The sequence below is a fragment of the Paramisgurnus dabryanus genome, chromosome 24 (assembly GCF_030506205.2).
Source record: "Paramisgurnus dabryanus chromosome 24, PD_genome_1.1, whole genome shotgun sequence".
Taxonomy (NCBI): domain Eukaryota; kingdom Metazoa; phylum Chordata; class Actinopteri; order Cypriniformes; family Cobitidae; genus Paramisgurnus; species Paramisgurnus dabryanus.
This window is the reverse complement of record NC_133360.1, coordinates 8,961,366-8,987,126: the sequence shown is the minus strand read 5'-3', so window position 1 is coordinate 8,987,126 and position 25,761 is coordinate 8,961,366. Positions and strand designations below refer to the sequence as shown.

The following is a 25,761-nucleotide window of genomic DNA, read 5'->3' as shown; positions in this document are numbered from 1 at the left end:
CCTGAGTGGCACCTCAATCCAGCGAGGGGCAAAAAGCTCTCCCAGCGATTGTGTTGCGATTTCACAACCGTGCCATTGTTGTACTGTTTTTGGTCTGAGGGCACGGCAAGCCTGTACGAGCACTTTTCCAACATGTCTGGTCGGGGGCTCCTGCAGCCGCCCACTTTCATGTGCTGGCCTGAGGTATGTAAACAGGATACCCTGAGCCTCACACGGAGAAAAGAAAGGGAAGGCATCACGGTTAACTTAAAAGACAAAAAATGGGAAAGAAAGAGATCTAGTGTCGGCTTCGTAGCTTCGTAACGGTCTCTCTTGTTACTCTTTTTTTTTTGGCCTCAGCCTGTGATGATCCTCTTTCGCTATTGGCTGCTTACAATTATCTCTGTCCTTTTCTCTTTTTTCCCACTTAACGGTTCGGGCAACAGCTGAGGGAGTTTGTGAAACAATAAATGACCAGCTGTTGAGCAGATTTAAACAGCAGTCGAAATATATGGCCACACGTTTTATTTTTGGAAGCTGCAATTATTGTTGCCTAACTGAAAGCAGACAGCCACTCTGTGAAATATGTGTCACGTTTTCTCGGCCAGAAATAAAGCAGAGAGCTCTGCCCTATAGTTTAAAACGGGCTACGCTCGTACTTTGAACGCTCCGGTTCGTCAACGTTTCTCTGCAAACAGTTACAGCCAAAACTGCGGTGCGGTTTACAAAAACAAACCAAGTTGTGCTCTTTGTAACGTTGCTTCCGAAGAGACCCTGTTGTCGGAGCGCCCACCTTCCAACGCATAAAGCAAAGCAAAACAAGCAGGGCGCAGACACAATGGCGCTGGTAGATAGCGATCAACCAGGCTTGGGCGGGTAGCAGGGTTGAGGTTGTTTCTTGAAAGAGTAATGGTGGAGAAGATCTCTCTCGCTTTCTGTCCCTGGCTTTGCTTTTCTTCTTCTCTCATTAAGGGCTTAGGGATGGTGGGAGGACAAAAAATAGACATACATACGACTCCTTACAATCCATTGGCTGTGGTAATTGAAGTGACGATGCATACAGGACTTCCCAGAGCCCCTTCGTGAGAGGGGAAATCTGAAGGCAACATCTACTGGAACTAAATGTTTTCAGATTAAGATAATATTCCCTCTGCATAGTTGGCGTGTTTTAATTTCTCTCGCTCTTGCTCGCTCTCTTTCTCTCTCTCTCCCTTTCTTTTTTCTCACTCGCTTTTTGTCTTGCTCTACTTCTCTGTGAATGACTGCCAGTTTATGGCAGTGTAATCTGTGGTTGCCAGCTAAGTTGTTAGTTTTGAGTTAAAAAAGGTTTCATTTTGACCATTTTAAATGTTTACTAATGTTTACATTTTATTAAAAAAGTTTTAATTTTTTACTTTTCATTTTTGGTGGAATTTAATATTTTTATTTTTATAAAATAATATTATTAATATAAAATAAATAAATATATTATTTTATTTATTATTATTATTTAAAAAAAATTACATATGGAAGTAATCGCATTGTAAATACAGTTACATTTTTACATTTATAAATTATTTAAATTTTAATTATTAAATATGAATTAGTTAATTTATTACTTAAATATGTATTATATTTTTACACAAATATTTTTACGTACAATTTGAATTGCTCAGAATGTGGGTTTTCACATAAAGGGTTTCAATTATTTTGATATAATACACAAATATTTAATACAATATTTAAAGGTGCTCTAAGTGAATTCACGCGTTTTAGACCATAAAACATTTTTTGTTACATACAGCCAACATTTCCTCACTATCTGCTTGCTGCCTGTCTGCTGATCAAACTGTAAAAAAAACGCGATCTCTGTAGACAGCCCAGGCTCTACAAACTTCAATATAAACACAGTGGCCAAACCTAGCACCACGAAACAAAACAAATTGTTCCAGCCAATAAACGACAAGAAGGATTTGGGGGTGGGGGTTGTGTGCGTTCATGAAAGCACGGAAGGGAGGGGGAGGAGTTGGCTACACTCCGTTTGTTTGAAAACAGTTCAAACATCAACAAAAAGTGACGTCTCGCAGATTCGCTTAGAGCGCCTTTATTATATATATTTTTTACTAAAATCTCATTACGAAAACTCCCTGAATTGCTTTTATGGATGAAATGCGACAGACATTTTTATAGTGTAACTAATTGCGTTTTAACTGTGTAGGATGCTCAGCTCTGGTACTGTGCGTTCACACTGGACGCGGAAGAGGCCGCAAAAATGCGTTATTTGCACGTAGTTGGACACTTGAACATTTTAAGTTTATTCGCTTCAGTCACGTGTGAAATATTAGTCATTTGAGACATTAACGCGTAAATTTGCGCCATGGGATGGGCTTATATAGCTCAAAATGATTTGACGTCCTCAATCACTTTCTTCCAAACAAGATCCTTTTAATTCCTGTAAAAAGTACAAAGATGTCTCCATTGTTGTTTTGTTTTTCTGCCTCCGCTCGGTTCCTGTAATCACGTCACTGCTAGAGCAAGGTCCTGATTGGTTAACGCGGCGCAAAATCAACCAAAAATAAAAATTTTCAACTTGCGGGGATCACGCGTCAATGCTCAATTCGTGCGGAACACGTCATCCGCGCCTTCTGCGCCGCAACATCCACGCTTACCGCGCCACAGGATGCCTATTTGTGTCTTTGAATTGACTAAACATGTAAATAATTCACGCTTGCCGCCTCTTCCGCATCTGGTGTGAACGCACCATAAGTACGCTATTTACTGTATGCAACCTTTAATTTACGGTATGCAACCAACATACCACAACTTGTGTATCTTGCTCTCCATAAAACTAATTTAGCCATGTAGTGTACACAGACATCTGTTTACCCTATGTGTTGACTTCAGCATGCAAATTTTGCAGTCTTGACCTATTTGCTGTTCACTTCGTGAGGGAAATAGTCAAGGAAATTTAGGTCACCTGAATGAATTTGCACTGTAAATGTTGCTAGCCATGCTTAACATGCTTCTACAAATGCAACATAATTGTGCCTGTTTTTTTATGATGAACAGGTGCATCATGGTACTTTTGTCATAGTTTGCACTCATTATCGTAGCTTTTTAAGGAACCCTTAAAATATCCATCCAGTAACTTGTAATGGAGGACAGCTGTGCGTTGACGCAAGTCGTTCAAGTGCAAAACAGAACAGTGAGCCTTAAGCTTGTATAAGTGTAGTGTCTCTTTAAAATGGGAAGGATTAGGCCCTTTCTTAGCTCTCACACTCATTCAGACAGATATTTAAATGTCTCTGCTTATTAAAAGCAGTGCAAATTTGAATGTCTGGGCAGATGCGTGCCAGACTCAATGAAGCTTAGTGAGATTACGCAGAGCGAAAACCCATCTTAAAGGGCCAGCGCGCCATTTTCAACACATGATGTTTGCGGAGCAGGATAATCCTGTCAGTCGTATTGACGACAATTTTGCGGAAATGTTTAAAGTATCGCAGTCACCATTCGCTTTTATTCGTATCTAAGCTCTCATTCTTCTCAGAGAACAGACACTTTCTGGCCGTGTCAAATCTCCTTTATGTAAACATTGTTACACCCTACATGTAGTGTTTCATAATGATTTGTGGAAGTGTACACACCTTCACGCAAGCCAGGAATGTGGAGAGTTGAGTCGAAGGAGGGGCCGGCCTTGTTTTGAGGATGTGCGAGAAGTTCACACACCATTCGGCAGTTTACCACGGTAGAATGTCATAGGGCTGCATTTTACTCTCAGTGCCTCTACCCCGTATTTTTTGCACAATTCTCCGTGCGTGTACGCGCACATGCCTCGACGAGCTGTGAACGCGCCTGTGGCGGTTATTGGTTTCCAGATGAACAGATGCTGCTGAATCATTAGACGTGTGGCAGACGCATGCTGTTAACCACAGTATTTGATACAGTAAAGAAAATACAAAGTCAGCACTATAAAAGATAGCGTTGTTTTTGGATCAGTTTCATATGCATGAAAATCTCTTTTTGATAACTGTTACGAAATCTTTTGACTTATTTATCATAGCATATATCATTTTTTTGCATGATATAATTTGAATTTAGATTGCTGTGGAATATATATATATTTATTTATTTATTTAAAAATAATAATTAATACTGTGTAGTGCAGAGCTAAATATTGTAATGGAGGATTTATCATGCTAAAAAGAATTGAGGTGTTGAAAGGGTTAATTCCTTGGAGACTACCGAGTACATTAGGCGCCTTATATCCATGGTTTATTCAAATAAGAGCCAATGTTTAAATTTTATATCTTGTCCTAGCATAACCTTTGTGCTGAAAGATGAGCTGGTGTGTTTATGCATGTGTTAGTAAAGGCCCCAGAGATGGTTAACCCGCCACGTTACCACAGAGACCTTCCTAGGCTTAGCTTCGCATCACTCATGGGACTTTGGTTATTATGTCTCGGTTGTTAGCAGCATGTTTTTCTGCATAAACATTCGATCATATATGTTAACATAAAGATCGACCACGTTCGTCTGTGTCTGTTAGTGTTTTCGACAACTACAACGAACCACACAAGAAGGGGAAACCCCTGGCACCCTTCGCGGTCTGGACATTTACTTTCAGTGGTGGTACCCGACGCACGTGGCTCTCGTCTCGCCCCACACTGGCACTTTTACTTCCGCTAAACGCCACTTCCTCTAATGATGCTGCTGCACAGACGCACACATGCAAAAACCAGTGCCCAATTTGGTCTCATCGGCACAACCTCGCCAACACCGAAGGTTTCAGAGTGACATGCGTGTTCCTAGTCACACACATCAAACGCGAACCCTTAACCCCAGCCCACACACGAGGCCTTGTTTCTAGGAACTCCTCTACGCTTTGCGGCGAAATCGTTGCGTCACGCTCGAGTTTCCTAACTGTTGCAGGAGGCAACCTTTATCAATTGATCACTGGTAACCTAGCAACAAACCCTCACGGGTTACTTGGCAACCAACATTATGCATCACAGTGGGAAAATACAGCTCACGATGGGACTGCAAGATTATGATGTCAGTGATATTGGTTATTTCTTTGTTGTTTAAGTCTGTGGGAGTTCTGTGTTGTTGTTTTTTTTTGGTGAGGGGGTGGTAGATTTTAAATATTTAACATACCTTGATATTTATTTATGTCATGCCTTTTAAGAAATGTCCATCATGGAACACAACAATGCATTTTGTGAGTGTAATAATGTTAGCTTTTTTTTTAATTAGGTATTTTTCCATGTTGCTGTTTTTGTCTTCTGGGTTTAAAATTAGCAATAAGTCAAATGACACTTTTGGCGCTTTTCCATCGCATAGTACCCCACGGTTTGGTTTGGTTTGGTTTGGTTTAGGTCAGGTCAGCTCACCTCATTTTGGCTTGGTTAGCTTTACCATCGAGTTTAGTAACACTTCGGAGTGGGAGGGATTATAGGTGTGTTGTTATATTTGCGCTGCCTACTGCTGTGACATCATACAAGTGAGGGCGTCGTTGTACATTCCCACACATTCATTTATTTCTCAGTCCGCCACACATTTACAATTGACCACCATAAATAGATGTTTGCACATTGAGTTTATCACTACATCTGTCTCACATGACAGTTTCTGTACGAACACTTATGGCGTCAGTGGACACTCTCCGCTGAGCCTCATTTAAGTTGCATTTAAGCATATACGCGGACGTGCGCGTCGCGAATGTGCCGCCACAAACTGCAGGTCTGGAAAAAATTGGTATGGTGTTCCTGAACAAACTGTGGATGTTTTTGGGACAGCGCAAGCTGGCATGAAGGTAAAGCTAATCTATTACCTTATAGCGCTGGTAGTGACGATTCTTTCAGACCAATCAGTGATTCATGTTTTGGTATTAGCTCGGCACGCTTGAAACCCCAACCGGGGTGGTACTAAAAAAAGTATCGGGTACTACGTACTGCACCCAGTGGAAAAGCCCTCAAAAGTAAGCTGACCCAAACCAAACCATGGGGTACTATGCAATGGAAAAGCACCATTTGGGTCTTTATGCACCACTGATAATATAGTTATTTATATTATATTGCATTTCCTTAGAAAGATTGAGATCCTTCTAAAAGTTCCACCTTTTATTCCCTAGTTGTCAGGCGTTCCACCATCTAGTTTGATGTGTGTGTATTTTTGGTGTGACCTCACTTGCCTCTTCAGGACTGATTTGTATGTGTGGTTTTCTAAGGAAGGAAGGAAGTTATTTCTTCTTGTGGAATATGCTAAAATCACAGTGTATATTTTAAAAGCGACCTGTTTTGCATCTCTTCGGTTTATTTGTAATAATCCAAGACGTTTCGGAATTTAAACCACGTCCAGGCTCGGTGCACCGCCGGGGATCTCCGGAGACTTCCCGTGGCCGCAGCACTTTGAATTATTAGGAGACTGTTGTGTGTGTGTGCGCCTCTCTGTAAGACAGCAGTCGGGATCCAAGCTGCTTGCAACTTTGCGGTTGGCGATCGTGGTAACTTTCACCACCAAACCCCACCCACACGCATCCAGTATAAAATACACATGTCCTTATGAGTTGATGACGAGAGTCTTGTTGAAAACATCCAAGGCAGTCAAGTTATGGGAACGTGCGTGCACGAAGCCCAAATTGATTCAAAAGTCCCGGACAGCAAGATTTTCGCAACTTTTCTTTGCGTCTTTCTCACTCGTTTGCGATGAATGACAGCGCTTGGCAGAAGCCTCTGAGCCGGGGCTTTATTGCCAGTAGCGTTGCGTGTTAAGAGTTTATTTAGACGGGGAGGTCAGGGGAGGAAACGAGAGCAGTTAAGAGAGGTTACATTGGGAGTAAGGGGTGTGTTTCAGTTTTAGAAGATGGATGGATTGATTTTTTTGTATGCAGAAAAGCTTTTCTTGGTTTTGTGCTGATGGTTTTGGCACCTTTCTTGATAGATTTCTTGAATTACTGTCCATCAAGGTCCATGGTGTAACTATAGTGGTCAGACACATAACACATTTTACACAATGATTCAGTTTTTAGGCATTTAACAGAATGCATTAGCTAAACTAACTATGAATGAACTAAACTCCCAAATTTTGGTTTTATGCATTGTACGGTTGCATAAAAATCACCTTACTTCTTGATTATCTTAGACTGTGTTTGTTTATTCTTTCGTTTTGAATTGAACCATGGGTGAATTTGACTGGCTAAGCCGGGAAGCAGGAAACGGTTTGGGAAAACACCATGGAAGGGGGAAGGTTACTTCAAATGAATTCAAACTTCCCCTCTGTACAAAATTATATAGAATCCCACGAATGACACTACGGGTGAATCACAGTGAAACAACGTTTAGTCATTTAGCGTTTATTGCACATTTGCAATTCGGCAGGTAATTTTATTCAAAGCAACCTGTAATGCATTCCAGCTACACAGTCAGTCCATATTGTGGGATCAAACCTGTGACCTTTGTGTTGCAAGTGCTGTTAAGCAACAGGAAGCGTTTGTTACAAAAACGACTTTTGCAAACAATGAAAACAAGAGTTGGTTGACCTATTCAGTGTTTAAAACTGAAAAAAAAGAGAATGAGTTGACAGGCATCCAGGTGAAGGGTGGAATGAATGTTTTTGTCTTTCCTGCTGTTGTTTTTTTCTTTCTCTCTATCTTGCGCTGTATTTTTTCTTCATTACGCAGGTTGAGGCCAGCGTCTGCAACAATGAGCTGCTTTGTGCTCGTGTGTTTACCTGGCTGGCAGCTGCAGGGTTGCAACCATGCTTAGCAAGAAGTGCGTTGTGTGTATTTTGGCCTGGGTTGTGTTTCTGCAGGGTAATATTTTGTGTGTGTGTGTTAGTGTGTCAAAAAGTGCTGAGTGATAACTCACCGGAGTCCAGGCCTTGCGTGAGCAGCGAGCGTGCGAACTTTCAACCCTGGCAGGCTCTGCTAACGTTTTTGGGAAGGAGAGCGTCAAGCGAGCAAGGAGTACAGATAAAGAGAGAGGAGGTGGAGGAAGGGGGTCTGGAAGAGAAGGGTTTGGTTACACAAGGATATGGAGTTTGGTAATTAAGAGCAGCAGGGAAACAAGCGGCGATCGAAACTGCCAAGAAAAAGGGGGAGCTTGTGTTTCAGCTGCATTTTCCATTTCGGAGTGTGGTCAAGCGGATTTCGAGCAGGGGGAAAGCGAGGGAACGTTTCTGGCTGGAACCGCGCACACTCACTCTCTCTCTTTATCTCTCGGTCTTTCGTGCCACGAGGTGATTTACAGTAGAAAATAGCGGCTATGGTTGAGTCAACTCTTGCCAGAATGACAACGTTTGCTTTTAGAAATGCGACGGCTTATCGGACATCCTGAAAAATTGGATAAAAACTTAGGCTACAGGGCACAGACAAGTTCTGATGGCCTGGTTGGGCAAGTAGTTTAAATTTTTACTTGCCTTGCGAACTTATTCAATGGCACCAATAAAAATATATTTTTAGCTACATTTTTGCATATTAACTTTTTAAAATAGATAATTTTTATATTTAATAATAAATATGTCATATTTAATTAGCATGCTGGCAGCAAACTGTGGAAAAGTTATGGGAAAAAATTGTAAACAGTTTTTCCTCAATGAAGATGTCGAAGGGCAACTTTCCCATCTCTCTGATGAAGCCGATACAGAAGTGACTTTAACTGGGATTCATCGACTGGCCGTTGGAGGCTGGCTCCAAAAGGGAGTCAATTCCCATATGCATTTTTTGTAACTCATCCATGTAAATTATATTAAGCCTTAAAGTTTTGCATACTTAAGGGATTAGTAAATTTTCTTAAAAAAAAAAATCCAGATGTCATCCAAAATGTTGTATGTCTTTTTTTGTTCAGTCAAGAAGAAATTATGTTTTTTGAAGAAGACATTCCAGGATTTTTCTCATTTTAATGGACTTTAATTGACCCCAATACTTAACAGTTTTAATGCAGTTTAAAATTGCAGTTTCAAAGGATTCTAAACGATCTCAAACAAGGCATAAGGGTCTTATCTAGCGAAACGATTGTCATTTTTGGCAAGAAAAATAAAAAATATGCACTTTTAAACCACAACTTCTCGTCTTCCTCCGGTCCTGTGACGCGCCAGCGCGAACTCACGTAATACATCATCACGTCAAGAGGTCACGGATGACTTATCGAAACTACACCGCAGTGTTTACAAGTGTGGAGAAAGAGGACCGTTCCGACGTTTTTGTATGTCGAATGATACTAATTAATGTCTTTGTGTCAGTTTATTGTTTAAAATGGCCCGCAAATGTGCGTTTCATATATGTAACACGTGACCTTTCGATGTCATTACACAATTACGTGAGGTCGCGCTGGCTCGTCACAGGACCGGAGGAAGACGAGAAGTTGTGGTTTAAAAGTGCATATTTTTTATTTTTCTTGTCAAAAATGACAATCGTTCCGCGTTTGGGATCGTTTAGAGTCCTTTGAAACTGCAATTTTGAACTGAATTAAAACTGTTAAGTGTTGGGGTCCATTAAAGTCCATTAAATGAGAAAAATCATGGCATGTTTTCCTCAAAAAACATAATTTCTTCTAGACTGAACAAAGAAAGACATCAACATTTTGGATGACATGGTGGTGAGTAAATTATCTGGATTTTTTTAAGGGCGTGGCCACTTAAGTGACAGATGGCTAGACGGGCGTGGTTTCAGCAACCAGCCACCTCAATTTCACCCACATCCCGCCTCTTTACCCATTTTCGGTTTTCCGGGAGTGATTCGCGAACACAAGATGGCGACGCCAGGCACCGCCTACTATTGGCTTCAAAAAAGCTCTGCACAAACCTATGGCTGATGTCACGGACACTACATCTATTTTTTTACATGCAAAATTTTCAACCAATTTTTTAAAAATTCTTGCCATTCTTGTGTTTTGTATTGTTACCTTTTGTTTGAGTCAACCGAATATTAATTTAAAGGCAGGGTGGATGATTTCAGAAAAAAAACACTTTGGAAAAGGGAGTCGGGCTGAGTACCAAAACACACTTGTAGCCACTCATCAGTAAGGGGTGTGTGTACTAACCGACATCATTGCATGGGTTGCATATGTGTGGGGCGGGTCTAACAAAAGAAGGTCCAGATTCTATTAGGGTAGGGGCGTGTTTGTTTAGGTGATTTCAAATATCAACATTGGCTTTCAAAGATCATGCACCCCCCCTTTAACCATGAAAAAAACACATTAAAGTTTGCGAGATATAAAACCCATGCTCCTTTGCTCTTGTTGTTTGTGTCACGTTTATGTTGATGTCACAGTAGTAGAGATGGCGCAACTATGACGATGAGTCTAATTCGCTAAACTCTAATGGAAAAGCAAACAAAGCCAAAATAAAACAAACTTGTTGTACCACACAATTGAAAAACACTAATAGTCACCCCACAGGCCAACTTTAACAACTCTGTATGGTGACCCGAAACTGTGTCACACGGGTCTTCAGCCGTCCTTATTGTTGAGCCCTGAGCTAAAAACAACACCTGACTCACCCGCCCGTCAATCACAACTCTTTCGCTGAAAAGGTGGAGGGGAACGGGCAGATAGGAAAGAGTTGGCGAAAAACCAGGACCGATGCACGACAGCTACTCAGATCATCTGGCTGCTTCCCAATCCAATATCTGGCCATCTTTCTCTCCAGACTCTTGCAGATGCAGGCTGTAGCTTGTCCTGTTTTGTTCTCTCGCCCGTTGTGTTGGTTTGATGTTGGCTTTGGCTTAGACTTCTGAATGTAATATGGCCATTCATTATGATCCTGACATATAAACTTACCTCCAGCTATGCCTGTCCATAAATTCAGCCTAGCACACGCGCACACACCCAAGACATAATTAGGCCGACGTAACAGACATGTGTCGCCAGAAAAAACTTTATAGCTCGGATTATATAAACAGATGGTTTCGTTGTAGGCGGTGATTTTTGACAACACTTCAGAGTTGTACGTGAACGAATATCCACCTGGTCGTCTTTTTAATGTAACAAAATAGTCAACGTGAAACGGCGTTCACAGCCCATTTTACTTCCGTAATGGGATGCGTTGAAAGATGATATAAAGGTGAAAGATGATATACAAGTAGGGTAGGACTTGATTTTATCTGGTGAGAGTTAGGAATGTATTAATTTTATTGCAGATAGCTACTTTAGGATACTTTATTATGTTATGTAGATTAACTTTATTTATGGATGATAAGTGATTTTGCATTGGCTTGTTGCAGTTATTATGCAAACTCATCATTCATCCAGAGTTCTTTGGAAATTTGAGGAATAAAAAGAAAAAAAATCAACCCAGCCCTCCAACTCCCTCATTTGGGTCCACGTCTCCAGTTATTGTCCAGTCGGCTGTCTCCTTATCAATGTTATAGCCACAAACAAATCTCAGGATGTGGTTTTCCTGCCCTAAATGTTGAGTCACCCTTAAACCTTTGGCTGGAAGAATGTCGCCCTTTCCATTTTACTCTCACAGATTTCCTCCTCGACTCTGTTTTGGCGGCATTTCGACAGCCCTTGGGCCCGTCTCTCACACGAATGCAAACAAACACACAATTTTTGTGACTGCGTGAACTCCGAAACACCTTTATGATGGCCGAACTCTGTTGAACTTCTGAACAGTTCAACCTTACGTATCCCATCTGACCTCAGGATAAACCAGCCACAACCTCAGTGAAACCATGGAGGGTCTGGGTCTGATCAATTCAGCTGGGTCAAGAAGGTTGGTGACCTTGACGGCTTACTGCACATTTTGTTTTCACAAACGTCCGCTTTTACCAAGCGTTAAACAGCACATATTTTTCACTTCTTCTTCGGCAAAGCGTCATCCACATTGCGGCATTTTAGCACCACACCCATTTCGACAGAAAGACAATTTCTGACCAGTACTGAAACAACCAGCCGGCTGATACCTCTGTAATGGAGTGACACACAAAATAGATAAATAAAAATTAAAAATGTAGTAATTGTACAGTGATAAAATATCTAAAATGTGTAATTAACACCAAATAAATTAGCAGAATTATGACCTGTGCATTATTTTGAGTCTTTTTGACCTTTTTTTTGTTTTATATTTATATATTTTCACCTAAAGGATTATTAGGAACACCATACTAATACTGATTTTTTGAAAATGATTCGAGCTTTATGACATGGTGCATTATCCTGCTGGAAGTAGCCATCAGAGGATGGGTACATGGTGGTCATAAAGGGATGGACATGGTCAGAAACAATGCTCAGGTAGGCCGTGGCATTTAAACGATCCCCAATTGGCACTAAGGGGCCTAAAGTGTGTCAAGAAAACATCCCCCACACCATGTATATATATATATTTTTTTTACTTGTGTAATCATTTCATTGTTAGCTAAGACTTTTTACTTTCCGTAAATCATTTTACGTAATATCAAAACGAAGTGGTTATGTATCAAGTTTGCGATCAGAAATTCTGTAAATAAGCACGAATGTCAACCTGATACCTTATGAACGAAAATTTTATGCATAACATCGAAGCACACTAGTGTCTGCAGCTATCAGCACATTGTCCAGACGCCGTGCTAATGATGTAAATCGCATAGCGCGGGGTTAACGTACGACCTTGAGAAACGACTGTATGCGCGGCATATCATTAAGGTCAGCGGTTTTTCGACCTCTGGTTCAGTTTACGCCTGGCCTGCACTTTGTTACAGCAAGGTTACAGCGAGTTGAGCAAACTAAACAGAAACCTCCCACGCGCAAACACACGACGACAGAATGTAAACTGTGCGACGTCTCCCGACAGCCCCGAAGACCTCGCTCCTCCTGTGGGGGGTCAAGGTTCGAATCTGTTTGTGCGGGTGTGAGCAAAGTTCATGGTTGATGGGAGCGAGAGATCATTTTTGATGTTCAATTGAAGCTCTTGTTGATATTTTTCAATAACTAGGGTCTGACCCAGGAGCGATCTGCAAAGAGAGGAGTAACACATCTGCCGACTCGTTTTCTTTCTCTCTTATCTCTCTGACGGTCCATTTCAAGTTTAATGCCTTTGCCTGACAGGAAGCAGGCTATGTAAACAGTAAAGCGGTTGTACAACAAGTCTCATGATGCCCCATCCCCCAGCAGCTCTCTCTCTCTCTCTCTCTCTCTCTCTCTCTCTCTCTCTCTCTCTCTCTCTCTCTCTCTCTCTCTCTCCTCTCTCTCTCTCTCTCTCTCTCTCTCTCTCTCTCTCTCTCTCTCTCTCTCTCTCTCTCTCTCTCTCTCTCTCTCTCTCTCTCTCTCTCTCTCTCTCTCTCTCTCTCTCTCTCTCTCTCTCTCTCTTATTTGCATGGACCTGCTCTCTGCGCTTACACACACTTTTGTTTTGCTCTCGGTTGATGCATCACTTTGAAGGATGACAGAATCCTCGCAACAAAACTGTTTACAGTGTTGAAAGGACAGTACTGCAATGACAACCAGACAAACCTACAACAGTATACACTACTGTACTGTACATGTACTGAACTATTATGCTGTACTGTATAATACGCTGTCCTGTACTATACACTGTACTGTAACTTCGTCAAACTTTCTCTCCAGTACATAACTTAGTTTAAGTCTTGCATTTTGTGCGGATATATGCATGTTGTATAATAAATGAATGTTGTATATAAGGCTTAATGTCATGTAGAGTGCGTCATATAGAAAGCCCATCAGTTTGTGTTTATTAACCCTTTAGTTTCACTTCATCACGCAGCTTTTCCTGTTAGATGTTTCTGTTAAAAATAGGGATCGACCGATACCGATTTTTTGTTTTATCAGCCTTAGCCGATGACGGATACAGGCTCCCGATTTTCTTGAGCCGATATTTGGCGCCGATATTGCTTTTGCTCACTCAATGTACATCATAAAAATGACACGATGATGCCAAATGTTTCGAGTCTCAATTTAAAAAGTAACATTTATTGAACTTAAAAAAAAACTATATTTAACAAATAGTAAAAACAGGTGAGGGTGCTATGGAACCATGAACTGCCTTCTCCACAATGACGAGGAACTATCAGCAAAGGATATTGATTTCTAGTACTTTACTACTACAAATATATATAGAGATGAGAAATTAAAACACGCTTTGTCCAGCTATGATCAGCTGTTCGATGTTGTCATGGAAAGGTTGGTTGTTTTTAGTCACATGACCTATAATCGCTTGCGGCTTCCAGCACTCTGCCTGTAAATAATGGCGGAAAAAATTGGCAAACACAGCAGCCACGTATCGGCCGATACACATAAAAGTTGGAAAAATCGGCCCGCCGATAATCGGTCTATCACTGGTTAAAATCATAAAATAAATTAATAACCTAGTATGTGTTGTTTGTTCTGTCATAGTTTCTTCAAAATTAAGTTTTATTGGAGTTTTTTTTTTTATTAAAATAATTTCATTTTAACCATGACGGATACGCCCCACCCCTTTGATTTCCCCGCCCCCAGTTAATCGAGTACTCGTTTTTCAGACCTAAGGATTAATCGAAATGAAAAAATGACATAAATGCACATCCCTAATACAATTTTGATGCAAGATGAAAAATGTATGCTGAAAAAAGTCAGGACATTTTAGTGGACAAGACTAGTAATTAGATTAACGTTAATCTTACGTTCAATGTTTGCGGAAATAAATATGAAAAAGTATCGATTGAGTATCGATTTTGAATCAACCATGTAAAAAATTATTAATCGGAAAAAAAATGTCCAGCCCTACTGTACGGTACTATCATCGCTATGCCGTACTGTACTTTACTGTATTATACAATACTGTACTTTACTGTATTATATGCTGTACTGTACTACACACTACTCTATGCTTTACTCCACTTACACTGTTCTATACACTACACTATGTACTATAAAAACTTAATATGAATGCACTGAATGTCACTTTGGATACACATCGACCAAAAATATTTATGTAAATGAAATAGATAGGATGTTAACATTTGATAACGATTATTAAAGGAGAGGCGCTTGATTGATTGAGATGCCGAGGCAGGTTTGTGTAGAGAGAACGTTGGGGTCGCCCAAGTTCCGACCTTTCATCGTTACTATTGGGAAACAAGCAGAATATATAAGACATTTATGGTTAAACTCTTGCAACAAACATGTTGAAATGCATTGCTTATTGTACGACCCAGACGTTTCACTTTAATTAGGCCTGATTAGAAAATGCATACACAGCAATAAGTCCTCCTTGGTGTGCTCTCAAGAAACATTACCTCCAGAGATGGCCGATTGTGTGTGTTAGAGAGAGAGAGAGATAACACAAACACTGATACCACTATTCTGCATCTTCTCATTTCTTCAAGTCCTAACCTGTCCCCCACCAACAGACAAGACAGTATGCTGAAAATCAGAGTTGAGGTTTTCCTTGACAATGTTAAAAAAAAACAATGGCCCAATTCAGCAAGGGAGTTTCAAAGCCTTTACAATCCCAGTTGGGGGAGTAATGTAACAGAAGATGCATACCAGTCATACTAAATCTCTGAATGCTCTATTATACAGCGTATACGTTTAATGAAACTCATCAACTGCGTTTGTTTGACAGCAAGCTGAGAGAATAACCTGGCAGCGTTTGCAAAACTTCTGGAATATTTACATAAAGCACGCCGTAAAGTGTTAAAACGCAGATCTTGATACCTGACAAGAGCACGTTAATGTTAACTATGTGTCGGTACATGCAGGAAGAATGTTTGCTTAAAAAAAAAAAATGGTGAGAAAGCTTATGCACTTTTAACAACAAGATAAATGGCATTCCATGTTAAGTATGTTTGCATGTGCAATGCCAACGTGAGTATCGTGTTGTTTTGAAAAAGTTTCACATTTCAGTCAAATACGAAGTATGATTTTCATTAAGCGGGAAAAAGAGCGAACAATTATAGTTTTACCAACATTTATAGCGTCAAGGGAGTGAGAAAAGGTTTGGTGAGAAAATGCCTGGGAAGTGGTCCAGTTTGTTAGCTAATAGGGTTCAGGTGCTGTCAAGGATTCAGTCATGCTCAGCACGCAAGGTTATTAAACCACAAGCCAACCGAGAGCCTAGTGGGTTTCCCTCTCTCTCTTTCTTTCTCTTTTAATTTCGAACCCTCAGTTTTCCTTTGCGGTGAACATTATCCAGACACCAAACAATAAATGTTCATCACACTGTTTACGAGAAATGTTGAATGTTTTAATGATTCGGTTATGCGATACCGGCAGTATTTGAGTAAATGTTACAGCAAGACCTGTGTGTGAATAATAAAACCGTACCATTGTCATATTTTTATGTTGGCATGTTGTAACGCAAGCACGAGTCTGTGGAGGCGTTTCTGAGATCGGATGACAGGAAGCGTTGAACTTCCTTTGTTCTTCTTTGTAAACAAAACATTAAAGGACACAGAACTTGTTTACATTTTTATCGCTTTAAACTACTGTTATAGGTATGCCGCATTTCTTACATCTTGCCAATGAATTTTAATGTTAATTCAAAACGTTATGACAAGAAAAGCAGATTTGGAAATTGCAACATTTGTGTGTGGCAACTGGCAAGTTTAACTTCCATATTCAGGTCACAAAGCCTTCCAAGAAGTGTGGTGGAGTCATCCACAATCCACTACAAACCCAGAATTTTTTAAAAGCCCTTGAAGCCAAATTTTTTTGCACATTTAAGATTAAGGTCTGAACTTACTATAACCATTATTTTTAGAGAATTTAAAAAATATTTCCTATGGAATAATTTACATTTTTTTTAGATTATCATAAAAAATTATCATTACCGCAACATGATATTACATTAAATATATGCATTTACAAACTCATGTTTCGGTAATGAGAACTAAAAAGTTTTTTAATTTTGACATTTATCTGGAGAGAAAAAATAAGAACTGCTTACCTGGTAGCCATCTTGAGTGTCACAGTTAATTATGTCCCTTCCAACAAATTTTTTTTTGAAAATATTAGGGCTTAAACAATGATTGAAAATTGTTGCGGAGGATGAGAAAATTGGTATTGGACACATTTATATTCCTTATTATTGTCTCTACATTTACCAATGATCACCAAATACCACGTTTCTTTACTGTAAATGTTTATAGTATAACATTCACTGAAGCTTTTTATTTTTTAAGATTTTTTAATTATAAATATTTCCATGTCAAAGAACCCAAATCCAGTCATGGACATGTTGCGGTAATGAAAATTTTCCCCTTAAATGTGGAAAAACAACAAAATTTGTTTGTATGATGTCATTTGAAATCATGTGCAAAACCATGAAGAGATGTTTGTAACTGTATGCTTCTTATTTTGATAGCATTTACTTTTTTTAAATGTTTCATGACACCTCATAAGTCTAATTTTGTGAGAATCACCATTCGTGTCTGGCTTTGTTTTGTTATACAAACTCTATTTCAATTTCAAATAAATTTTTGATAAAGTCTAGTCGCAGAAGTAAAATACAAATAAAAATGTTTTTTATGCTGGCTTCAAAAAGTTTTTTCACAAATCAATCATAAGTATTTTTTATAAGCTCATCCTGTGGCAGATTTCAGTCATTTCCGTGACCCATATTAGACAAGTTCACCAGTTACCTGATCACCTTCCACACTCGTTCTCCCATTTTCACAAAGATGTGGTAAAGAAAGGGTTTAGATGTTACGGCCGAGATACACCGCGAAAAGAAACGTGAATAGAGAGAGAAAGCGAGATCTTTGTGGTTTCATTGAGAAGCCATGTGTGTTGAATTACAGCAATGGCAGATGAACAGACAGTAATTGATTGGCGGTTCGGATTTTCTGTTTGTGCGTGTATTAGCATGTGTGTTGTATTTTGCGTTTTCCCGATCGTGACCGCGCTGCCCGGTCCTCATTTCCGTCATACTGGAAGGGTCAGTGAGGACGATGTGATTCATGAGTAAGAAGTGGATCGTGATTACATGGATGTTCCACATCCTCCATCTTTAATAACAGGCCAGATATACTTATAAACGGCTGGCGTTTTAAATACAGAGGCCGTGCTGTCGACGGGCTGCCAACGTTTGACGGACCTGAATGCCAGGAACATCCAGACCGTTGGAAAGAGCTGAAGAAAAACCAACACACACTCCTTTGGCCAGCATGCGTATGTGTGTAGTTTTCGGAAAGAGTTTGTGTTTTTGTGTGGTACTTTTTGTTTGTCGTAGACTATGAGGCTCCTTCCCAGCTGCCTTGTTTTGCATTGCCACTTTCTCTCTCTCTCTGTAGCTCAGAGCCCTAGGGACGACAATGTTGATAATTTCGCCTATATGTTCTGTCTGTTTTCCTCATCAAATATCTTGTTCTCCGTCTTACGATGTCCGTACTGTGGTTATGTCTTTGGTGTGGTCACAGAGTTTGTATTACACCGCCATTTTCCTCTCCATCAGGATCTGTGGTGAACGTCTACTAAACTTTCTGTTGACATCTCTTTCATGCTTTCTCCCTTCCTTTTTCGTTCTTTTTTCATTCGTTTGCAATTTAAACTGCCAGTCAGATCAGCAAGTCCGTGTTTAAAGTGGTTTGGTTTGTCTCTGCTTTTCCCCCCGCTAAGTAATCGCTCAACATCTGTGTCCTGTGGGGAGATATTTTTGGTCCCTAGCAGCAAAATGCTGTTCTCTCCAATCCCCTCGTGTCTTTTTCCTTCGGTCTTTTTTCTCAGAGGGTTGCGATAGAAAGGGTTTGATAAGGTCTAGAAATAGCACAGCATCTGCGCTGGTCAAAAAGGAAATGGCTTTGCGAGCCGCACCCACTAGCTTATGTTAACTCGACTCAACGTTAGCCTGGAGCTAAAAAAAAAGTCCAACCGAAGTCCTATGCACATTACTTGACGGAAAACCGAATGGATTTAGCCGTTGTTCTTTTAAGAATAAAAAATGTTGATTTCCAAGTTTTTAAATTGAAAAAGTGCAAAAACTTGTTGTAACTATTACTGGAAATCGTTTAGCGATGTTTTTCGCAATAATGTCCGTTGAGCTTCATTTGTACAGTAGTGAGGTAACACAAAGGCTCTTTTAGACAACTCTGTCATTTGTTTTCCTCTCGCATAAAACTGACAATGCGGCAAAGCTTGAAAATTGTGGTGTGTGAAGTGAAACCGTTGATGTGTTTGTGTGTGTCGGTCTGAAAATGTGTGCGGTGCGAAAGTGTTGAAATTTCTCCCTCAGGAATGAAAAGACTTTCACAAGTCTCATTTTTTCCAGTCAGTCGAAAGTCGAGTTTTAAGAAGTGACCTCAGAGTTTACCTCAGTGTGAACTTTCATTCCTAAAAACACATTACAATTAAACTTGGATTTTAACTCTGTGTCAAAGTTTACCTCAGATTTTAGCTCTGGGTCAACGTTTACCTCAGATTATAGCTCTACAACAAAGTTTACCTCAGATTTTTGCTCTGCGTCAAAGTTTAGCTCAGATTTTAGCTCTGCGTCAACGTTTACCTCAGATTTGAACTCTGCTTCAAAGTTTACCTCAGATTTTAGCTCTGCATCAAAGTTTACCTCAGATTTTAGCTCTCTGTCAAAGTTTACCTCAGATTTTAGCTCTGCGTCAAAGTTTTCCTCAGATTTTAGCTCTGCGACAAAGTTTACCTCAGATTTGAACTCTGCTTCAAATAGGGTTGCCAACCGTTCCGTATAATACGGAATCGTCCCGTATTTGACACATAAAATTCTTGTTCCGTATTGAACTGATACGGAACGCAGTTTGTTCCGTATTTTATGAAAATTAATTCAGTGCAAATACAAGACAGACACATAGCTTATAATGTCAGCCATGAACGAAGACCGCATCATTTGTATAAGAAAACCCTGACTGTGCGGTAATTTCTCCCTCTGTTTGTCTATGATCTGCGTAGCGTTGCAGCCCCATCAGGGAATGCCCATTGGTCGTTTCAGTCATTGTGATGTCACGTATCATAGCAACGATGACGACAAGTGACAACAGCGGGAAATGTAAAAATGACTGCATCCGAGCAGCCGGCGAAAAAGAAATGAGCACAAAAATATAGAATTGAATGGGAAAATGACTACCCGTGGCTGGAATGCGTGAGGGACAATGAATACAAGGCCAATTGTACCATATGCCGTCGCGTTTATTCTGTTTGTCACGGCGGAGTGTGTGATATAAAGCAGCACACATGAGTAGATAATCACAAGAGGAGCGAGAGGCTGCGGGCACAGGATGGAGCAATGTGGTTCATTGTCCGTCAGTCGTCTCCAGAGGCTCATATGGTATGTAATTATGTGGATTTTTAAAACTCAAATATAGTTGATAAGAAAGTGATTATATTAAAAGAGATAGTACAAGTTTAGCCTAACAATCCACATATATATCTCTCCAGTGCTCTCCCTCTGTTCCTGCATCCCGCATCCTCCCGTCTCATAATGTGTCAATCATTTCTGATGGGTTTCTTATTAAATAATTATGTATTTAGATGGATCAATGTTTAAAAAGGGGTGGGGTCTTTGAAGAGGGCGAATAATAAATTTAAATTAAAACCATGGTTCATTGTTGGCAAAATGATCATGATAGCCTTTGTATTTCACATCTATGTGGTTCAGTCTTGTATACTTATGAGGCATACTTTGCTATTTATTAAATATTTAGGCCTAAGAAGTTGTATAAAATATATTTATCTAAATTTATTAATTATTTTCCACTATTTTCACCAGAAGTCTTCATTTCAGGGGTTATTTTTTTCAAAATTATCTTCTGTGGGGGCATGTCACCGGACCCAGGCAAATCCCCCCCCCCCCCCCCCCCCCCGTTCCTTATTTCTATTTCAGAAAGTTGGCAACCCTAGCTTCAAAGTTTACCTCAGATTTTAGCTCTGCATCAAAGTTTACCTCAGATTTTAGCTCTCTGTCAAAGTTTACCTCAGATTTTAGCTCTGCGTCAAAGTTTTCCTCAGATTTTAGCTCTGCGTCAAAGTTTTCCTCAGATTTTAGCTCTGCGTCAAAGTTTTCCTCAGATTTTAGCTCTGCGTCAAAGTTTTCCTCAGATTTTAGCTCTGCGTCAAAAATTTTACCTCAGATTTGAACTCTGCTTCAAAGTTTACCTCAGATTTTAGCTCTGCGTCAAAGTTTTCCTCAGATTTTAGCTCTGCGTCAAAGTTTTCCTCAGATTTTAGCTCTGCGTCAAAAATTTTACCTCAGATTTGAACTCTGCTTCAAAGTTTACCTCAGATTTTAGCTCTGCGTCAAAGTTTAGCTCAGATTATAACTCTCCGTCAAAGTTTACCTCAGATTTTAGCTCTGCGTCAAAGTTTACGTCAGATAATAGCTCCTTGTCAAAGTTTTCCTCAGATTTTAGCTCTGCGTCAAAGTTTTCCTCAGATTTTAGCTCTGCGTCAAAAATTGTACCTCAGATTTGAACTCTGCTTCAAGGTTTACCTCACATTTTAGCTCTGCGTCAAAGTTTAGCTCAGATTATAACTCTGCGTCAAAGTATACCTCAGATTTTAGCTCTCCGTCAAAGTTTACCTCAGATTTTAGCTCTGCGTCAAAGTTTACCTCAGATTTTACCTCTGCGTCAAAGTTTACCTCCGATTTTAGCTCTGCGTCAACGTTTACCTCAGATTTTAGCTCCGCGTCAAAGTTTAGCTCAGATTTTAGCTCTGCGTCAACGTTTACCTCAGATTTTAGCTCCGCGTCAAAGTTTACCTCAGATTTAAACTCTGCTTCAAAGTTTACCTCAGATTTTAGCTCTGCGTCAAAGTTTAGCTCAGATTATAACTCTCCGTCAAAGTTTACCTCAGATTTTAGCTCTGCGTCAAAGTTTACGTCAGATAATAGCTCCTTGTCAAAGTTTTCCTCAGATTTTAGCTCTGCGTCAAAGTTTTCCTCAGATTTTAGCTCTGCGTCAAAAATTGTACCTCAGATTTGAACTCTGCTTCAAGGTTTACCTCACATTTTAGCTCTGCGTCAAAGTTTAGCTCAGATTATAACTCTGCGTCAAAGTATACCTCAGATTTTAGCTCTCCGTCAAAGTTTACCTCAGATTTTAGCTCTGCGTCAAAGTTTACCTCAGATTTTACCTCTGCGTCAAAGTTTACCTCCGATTTTAGCTCTGCGTCAACGTTTACCTCAGATTTTAGCTCCGCGTCAAAGTTTAGCTCAGATTTTAGCTCTGCGTCAACGTTTACCTCAGATTTTAGCTCCGCGTCAAAGTTTACCTCAGATTTAAACTCTGCTTCAAAGTTTACCTCAGATTTTAGCTCTCCGTCAAAGTTTAGCTCAAAATTAGCTAAAATCTGTGGTAAACTCTTGACACTGAGGTATTAGTTGACCAATTTTGTTTAGTAACCTCAAATTTTTGCTTTGTATGAGTTTACCTCAGATACCTCAGTGTATAAATTTACCTCAGATTTGATCAAACTGTTAATTACTGTAACCTCAGATTTGTCACCAAGGTAAAATGCTAGGTAAGCTAACACTGAGCTAAAATCTGAGGTAAAATCAGACACCGCTAAAATCTGAGGTTAATTAGCAATTTGCTAAAATCTCAGGTAAACTCTGACACTGAGGTGTTAGTTATGGTAAATTGTTAGCTATTTTTATTTAACTTAGATTTTAACATTCTAGTTTAGCTCAGTGTCAAAGTTTACTTTAGGTTTTAACTCTTTCCTTTTTTTTTTTAAAGTAACCTCAGCTTAAGTGTTAACCCAGTATTAATGTTTATATGAAGTAAAACTCACAATTTTACCTGAATACGATGCTCTGTATGTACACTTACAGTATGATACAGGAACTGCCTGTATCCAAACACTGCCAATACGCATCAATACAGACCCTCAAATGTTCTTTAAAAGCTTTCGCTAATGAACACACTGTTTCATTGGCTAGCACCTTATAAAATTGACTGTAATGGAAGTTGTGATCAAACACATTTTTGCTCGGTACATGTTGAGAACAAGTAAAAAATGACTTAAGACATCTGTAAATAAAATCTGTGTGTGCAGACTCTATATCGCCCACCATTTCTCTCTTTTAACATAGTTTTAACTAAGAAAAGCAGTAGTAAAATAAAGCTGATGTAGCAAGACCCTTTGATCATGTTTGTCATGGTTCTTTCCTGAATTCTTAGAATAAACATTGGAGGAGAAGTGGCTCATTGCTTCCCGAATTAAATACTTTTTTGGGTTGTTTCTCTTGTGGGTTATTGGGTAATGCACATGTATTCCTTTTAATACTACTAATCTCATTTGTGGTCGTTATAATCACTAAGTTTCGTCACAGTTTAGACCAAGTCCTTTTATAAAAAGTGTCTGAGCTATTAAATTCAACCATGATTTTTTTCTTTCTACAGCCACAATCAAAAAGACCGGAGGTGGATGGCTTGGTGATCGATCTGGGACGTTTGGAGGAAACGGACAGATGGCCACCAGTCTGGATGGAGTCAGTTTTTCAGAAGGGGATCTGCTGTTGCAGGTAATGCGCACATAAGCCCGATCTACCTCACGGCACTTATTCAACCACAATTTACATATCATTCCTCGCAGTTGTCCACAGTACTACCCACTTGTTTACACACGCCACACCTGTCTCAACTTTAATGCCTTCTATAAACACCTTACACCTCATTTCCCACTCAAAATGGCCCAGGTCTTTGTGCGTCTGTGCATGTGTGAGATATCAATCGTCTGCTGGAAGGTCGTTCTGGTGTTTTCTTCTTCGCCACGGCGCGCTTCTGAATAAACATCTTGGACAAGTCTAAGCGGGTTCGCTAGTTTCCCAGTCTGGTCTTTTGACTGGTTTTAATGGGGTTGAACACTTCCATGCTGGTCAGGCTCCCAGGTAGGACCAGCAAACAAGCTTAGGCTAGTTTAAGATCTTTGATATTAGCGCTAAACGTTTACCTTTAAACTGCATGTGCAGCATGTTTTTTAGGATGATAGTAATATGTACTACATTTTCTCTAAAAAAAAAAATATATAATTTGACTGTCGCTTGCTGGTCTCTAGATAAAGTGCTGATTAAAAAAAGAAAAAATTCGAACGCTTCTCCATAATAGCCAACACAGTTCGAGGTGCATAATAATTTAGCTCGCCTCACTAATAAATAAAATAAACTCAGCCACAAGGATTCCTGCACAGCCTAATGAAAAACGTAAGTTTCGAAGTCATTAAAAGTGGCAAAAACTTTGGTTGACATTTGGTTTATTTTAGCTGTTGTCATGCTTGGTGAACTGGAATGAAGTTTGAGCAATCGAGATTCTCCAGTGTTGAGCAATGTTATCTTTTCTTTGTAAACTATATCACATGTTGCTTTCCACCTAGAAATATTGAGAGCGTTTCATTTTTATCCACATTTCTCTCTCTCCCTCTCTCTCTCTTTCTCTGTCTATTGTTTGACGGCTGTTGGTTCCTGTGCGTGACTAGAGGCGATATTCACCCCGTCTGTTGTCATGTTCAACACTTTAACAAAAGCCTGGCTAATTACATGGGATGTTTACAGAGTAAAAAATATATAAAAGAAGAAAAAATAACAAAAAATTATCTTATACAAATCTTAGCCATCGTGATTTGCGTAAAACAAATCAAAACTAACATTTGTTGCCATTATATTATAACTTCACACAACCCTGTTTATGTCTTTCGAGTACTACCAATAAAAATCTTTTTTGGGATTATTTTATGTCCAGTCGCTCGCTTCACGGGCAACTCTCTCGTCCCCTCCCTATTGGACAGTTTTGCTCAATGTATTTGCATTGTTCATCCAAAATGACGTCCAGCACACTATAAACAAAATATTGCTAAGCTTCATTTTTTTCATGTACTTTCTTTTATCTCAGGCTCTCAATGGCTTTGTGTTGGCGGTCACAGCCGAAGGCTACGTGTTTTACTCCTCTCCGACTATACAGGACTACCTGGGATTTCATCAGGTGAGTTTAACTTCAAATCTTTTCATTACCGTTTCTTTTTTTTAATTTAATGACCTGTTATGTGCCTGATTGATAAAAAACTAAATTCAGTGGATTTGACCATTTTTTCCCCACTTTATGCATTTTTTATTCTCATTTACCATTAAAGGCCCATTCGAAATTTTACTGGATTTCCGCCAAATTCAGTGCTAAGACCGCAATTTTTTTTTAAATCGGCCTGACTTACATAAACAAGGCGTATATTGTTATGATTAGGTTATGTATTAAAGATAACACCAGGTGCTTGTTGTCTTTCTTTTGTTTAATGTGTGCATGTGGTTTGTTTTCCTTAACCGTCCTACCAATTTGCACAGTTGTACTTCCTGTCTCGTGATTGGCAATTGATAATTTTTATGTAAACACGTCGTCAAATAGACAACTGTTATCATTGAGGCATCATAAGTGTCGTCAATCATACAGTAGTAGTTCACACTCGTCAATTTCCTTTCACAGTGGTTATTGCTTTTTAATACGTCAGTTTTTTTAAGTTGTGGTAAGGGCTGATGGTTTCTGGGTTAGAGGCAGAGATTTGATTACTTATTTGTGAAGGTGTTTGGTTACTGTTCAGCATCTTTGGCGTCAGATGGCCATAACAAGGCAAAATCACAAATGAGATTAAATCTCGCAATTGTTTTCCTAGACAGCGGTGAGATTTAATATAGAGCAATTGGAGACTTTCGCTCAAAACTTTCGCTTGTCTAATGTTTCTCCTGACGCCAAAGTTTTCCAAGATCAACAATGTGAACTCTTTTAAATATTAAAATATTATATTTTAGCGTTGATGTTATTTAATAAACAATAATATTTATTCGTTTAGATCATTTGTCTTGGAAGGACCTCATTACATAAACTTTACCATATGTTAACTAAACTGATTTTTTATCAGGGAAAATAAAGTTAATACTTAA

At 39.5% G+C, this 25,761-nt stretch overlaps 1 protein-coding gene across 1 annotated transcript in view; it reads left to right on the top strand.

The window, feature by feature from the left end:
- ahr2 (aryl hydrocarbon receptor 2) overlaps positions 1-25,761 on the top strand; it is a 71,928-nt gene that overhangs the window by 28,705 nt on the left and 17,462 nt on the right. Inside the window, exons 3-4 of the mRNA XM_065244622.2 lie at positions 23,240-23,361; positions 24,725-24,814. Of these exons, the coding sequence (XP_065100694.1) occupies positions 23,240-23,361; positions 24,725-24,814 (212 nt within the window). The remainder of the gene's footprint in view (positions 1-23,239; positions 23,362-24,724; positions 24,815-25,761) is intronic.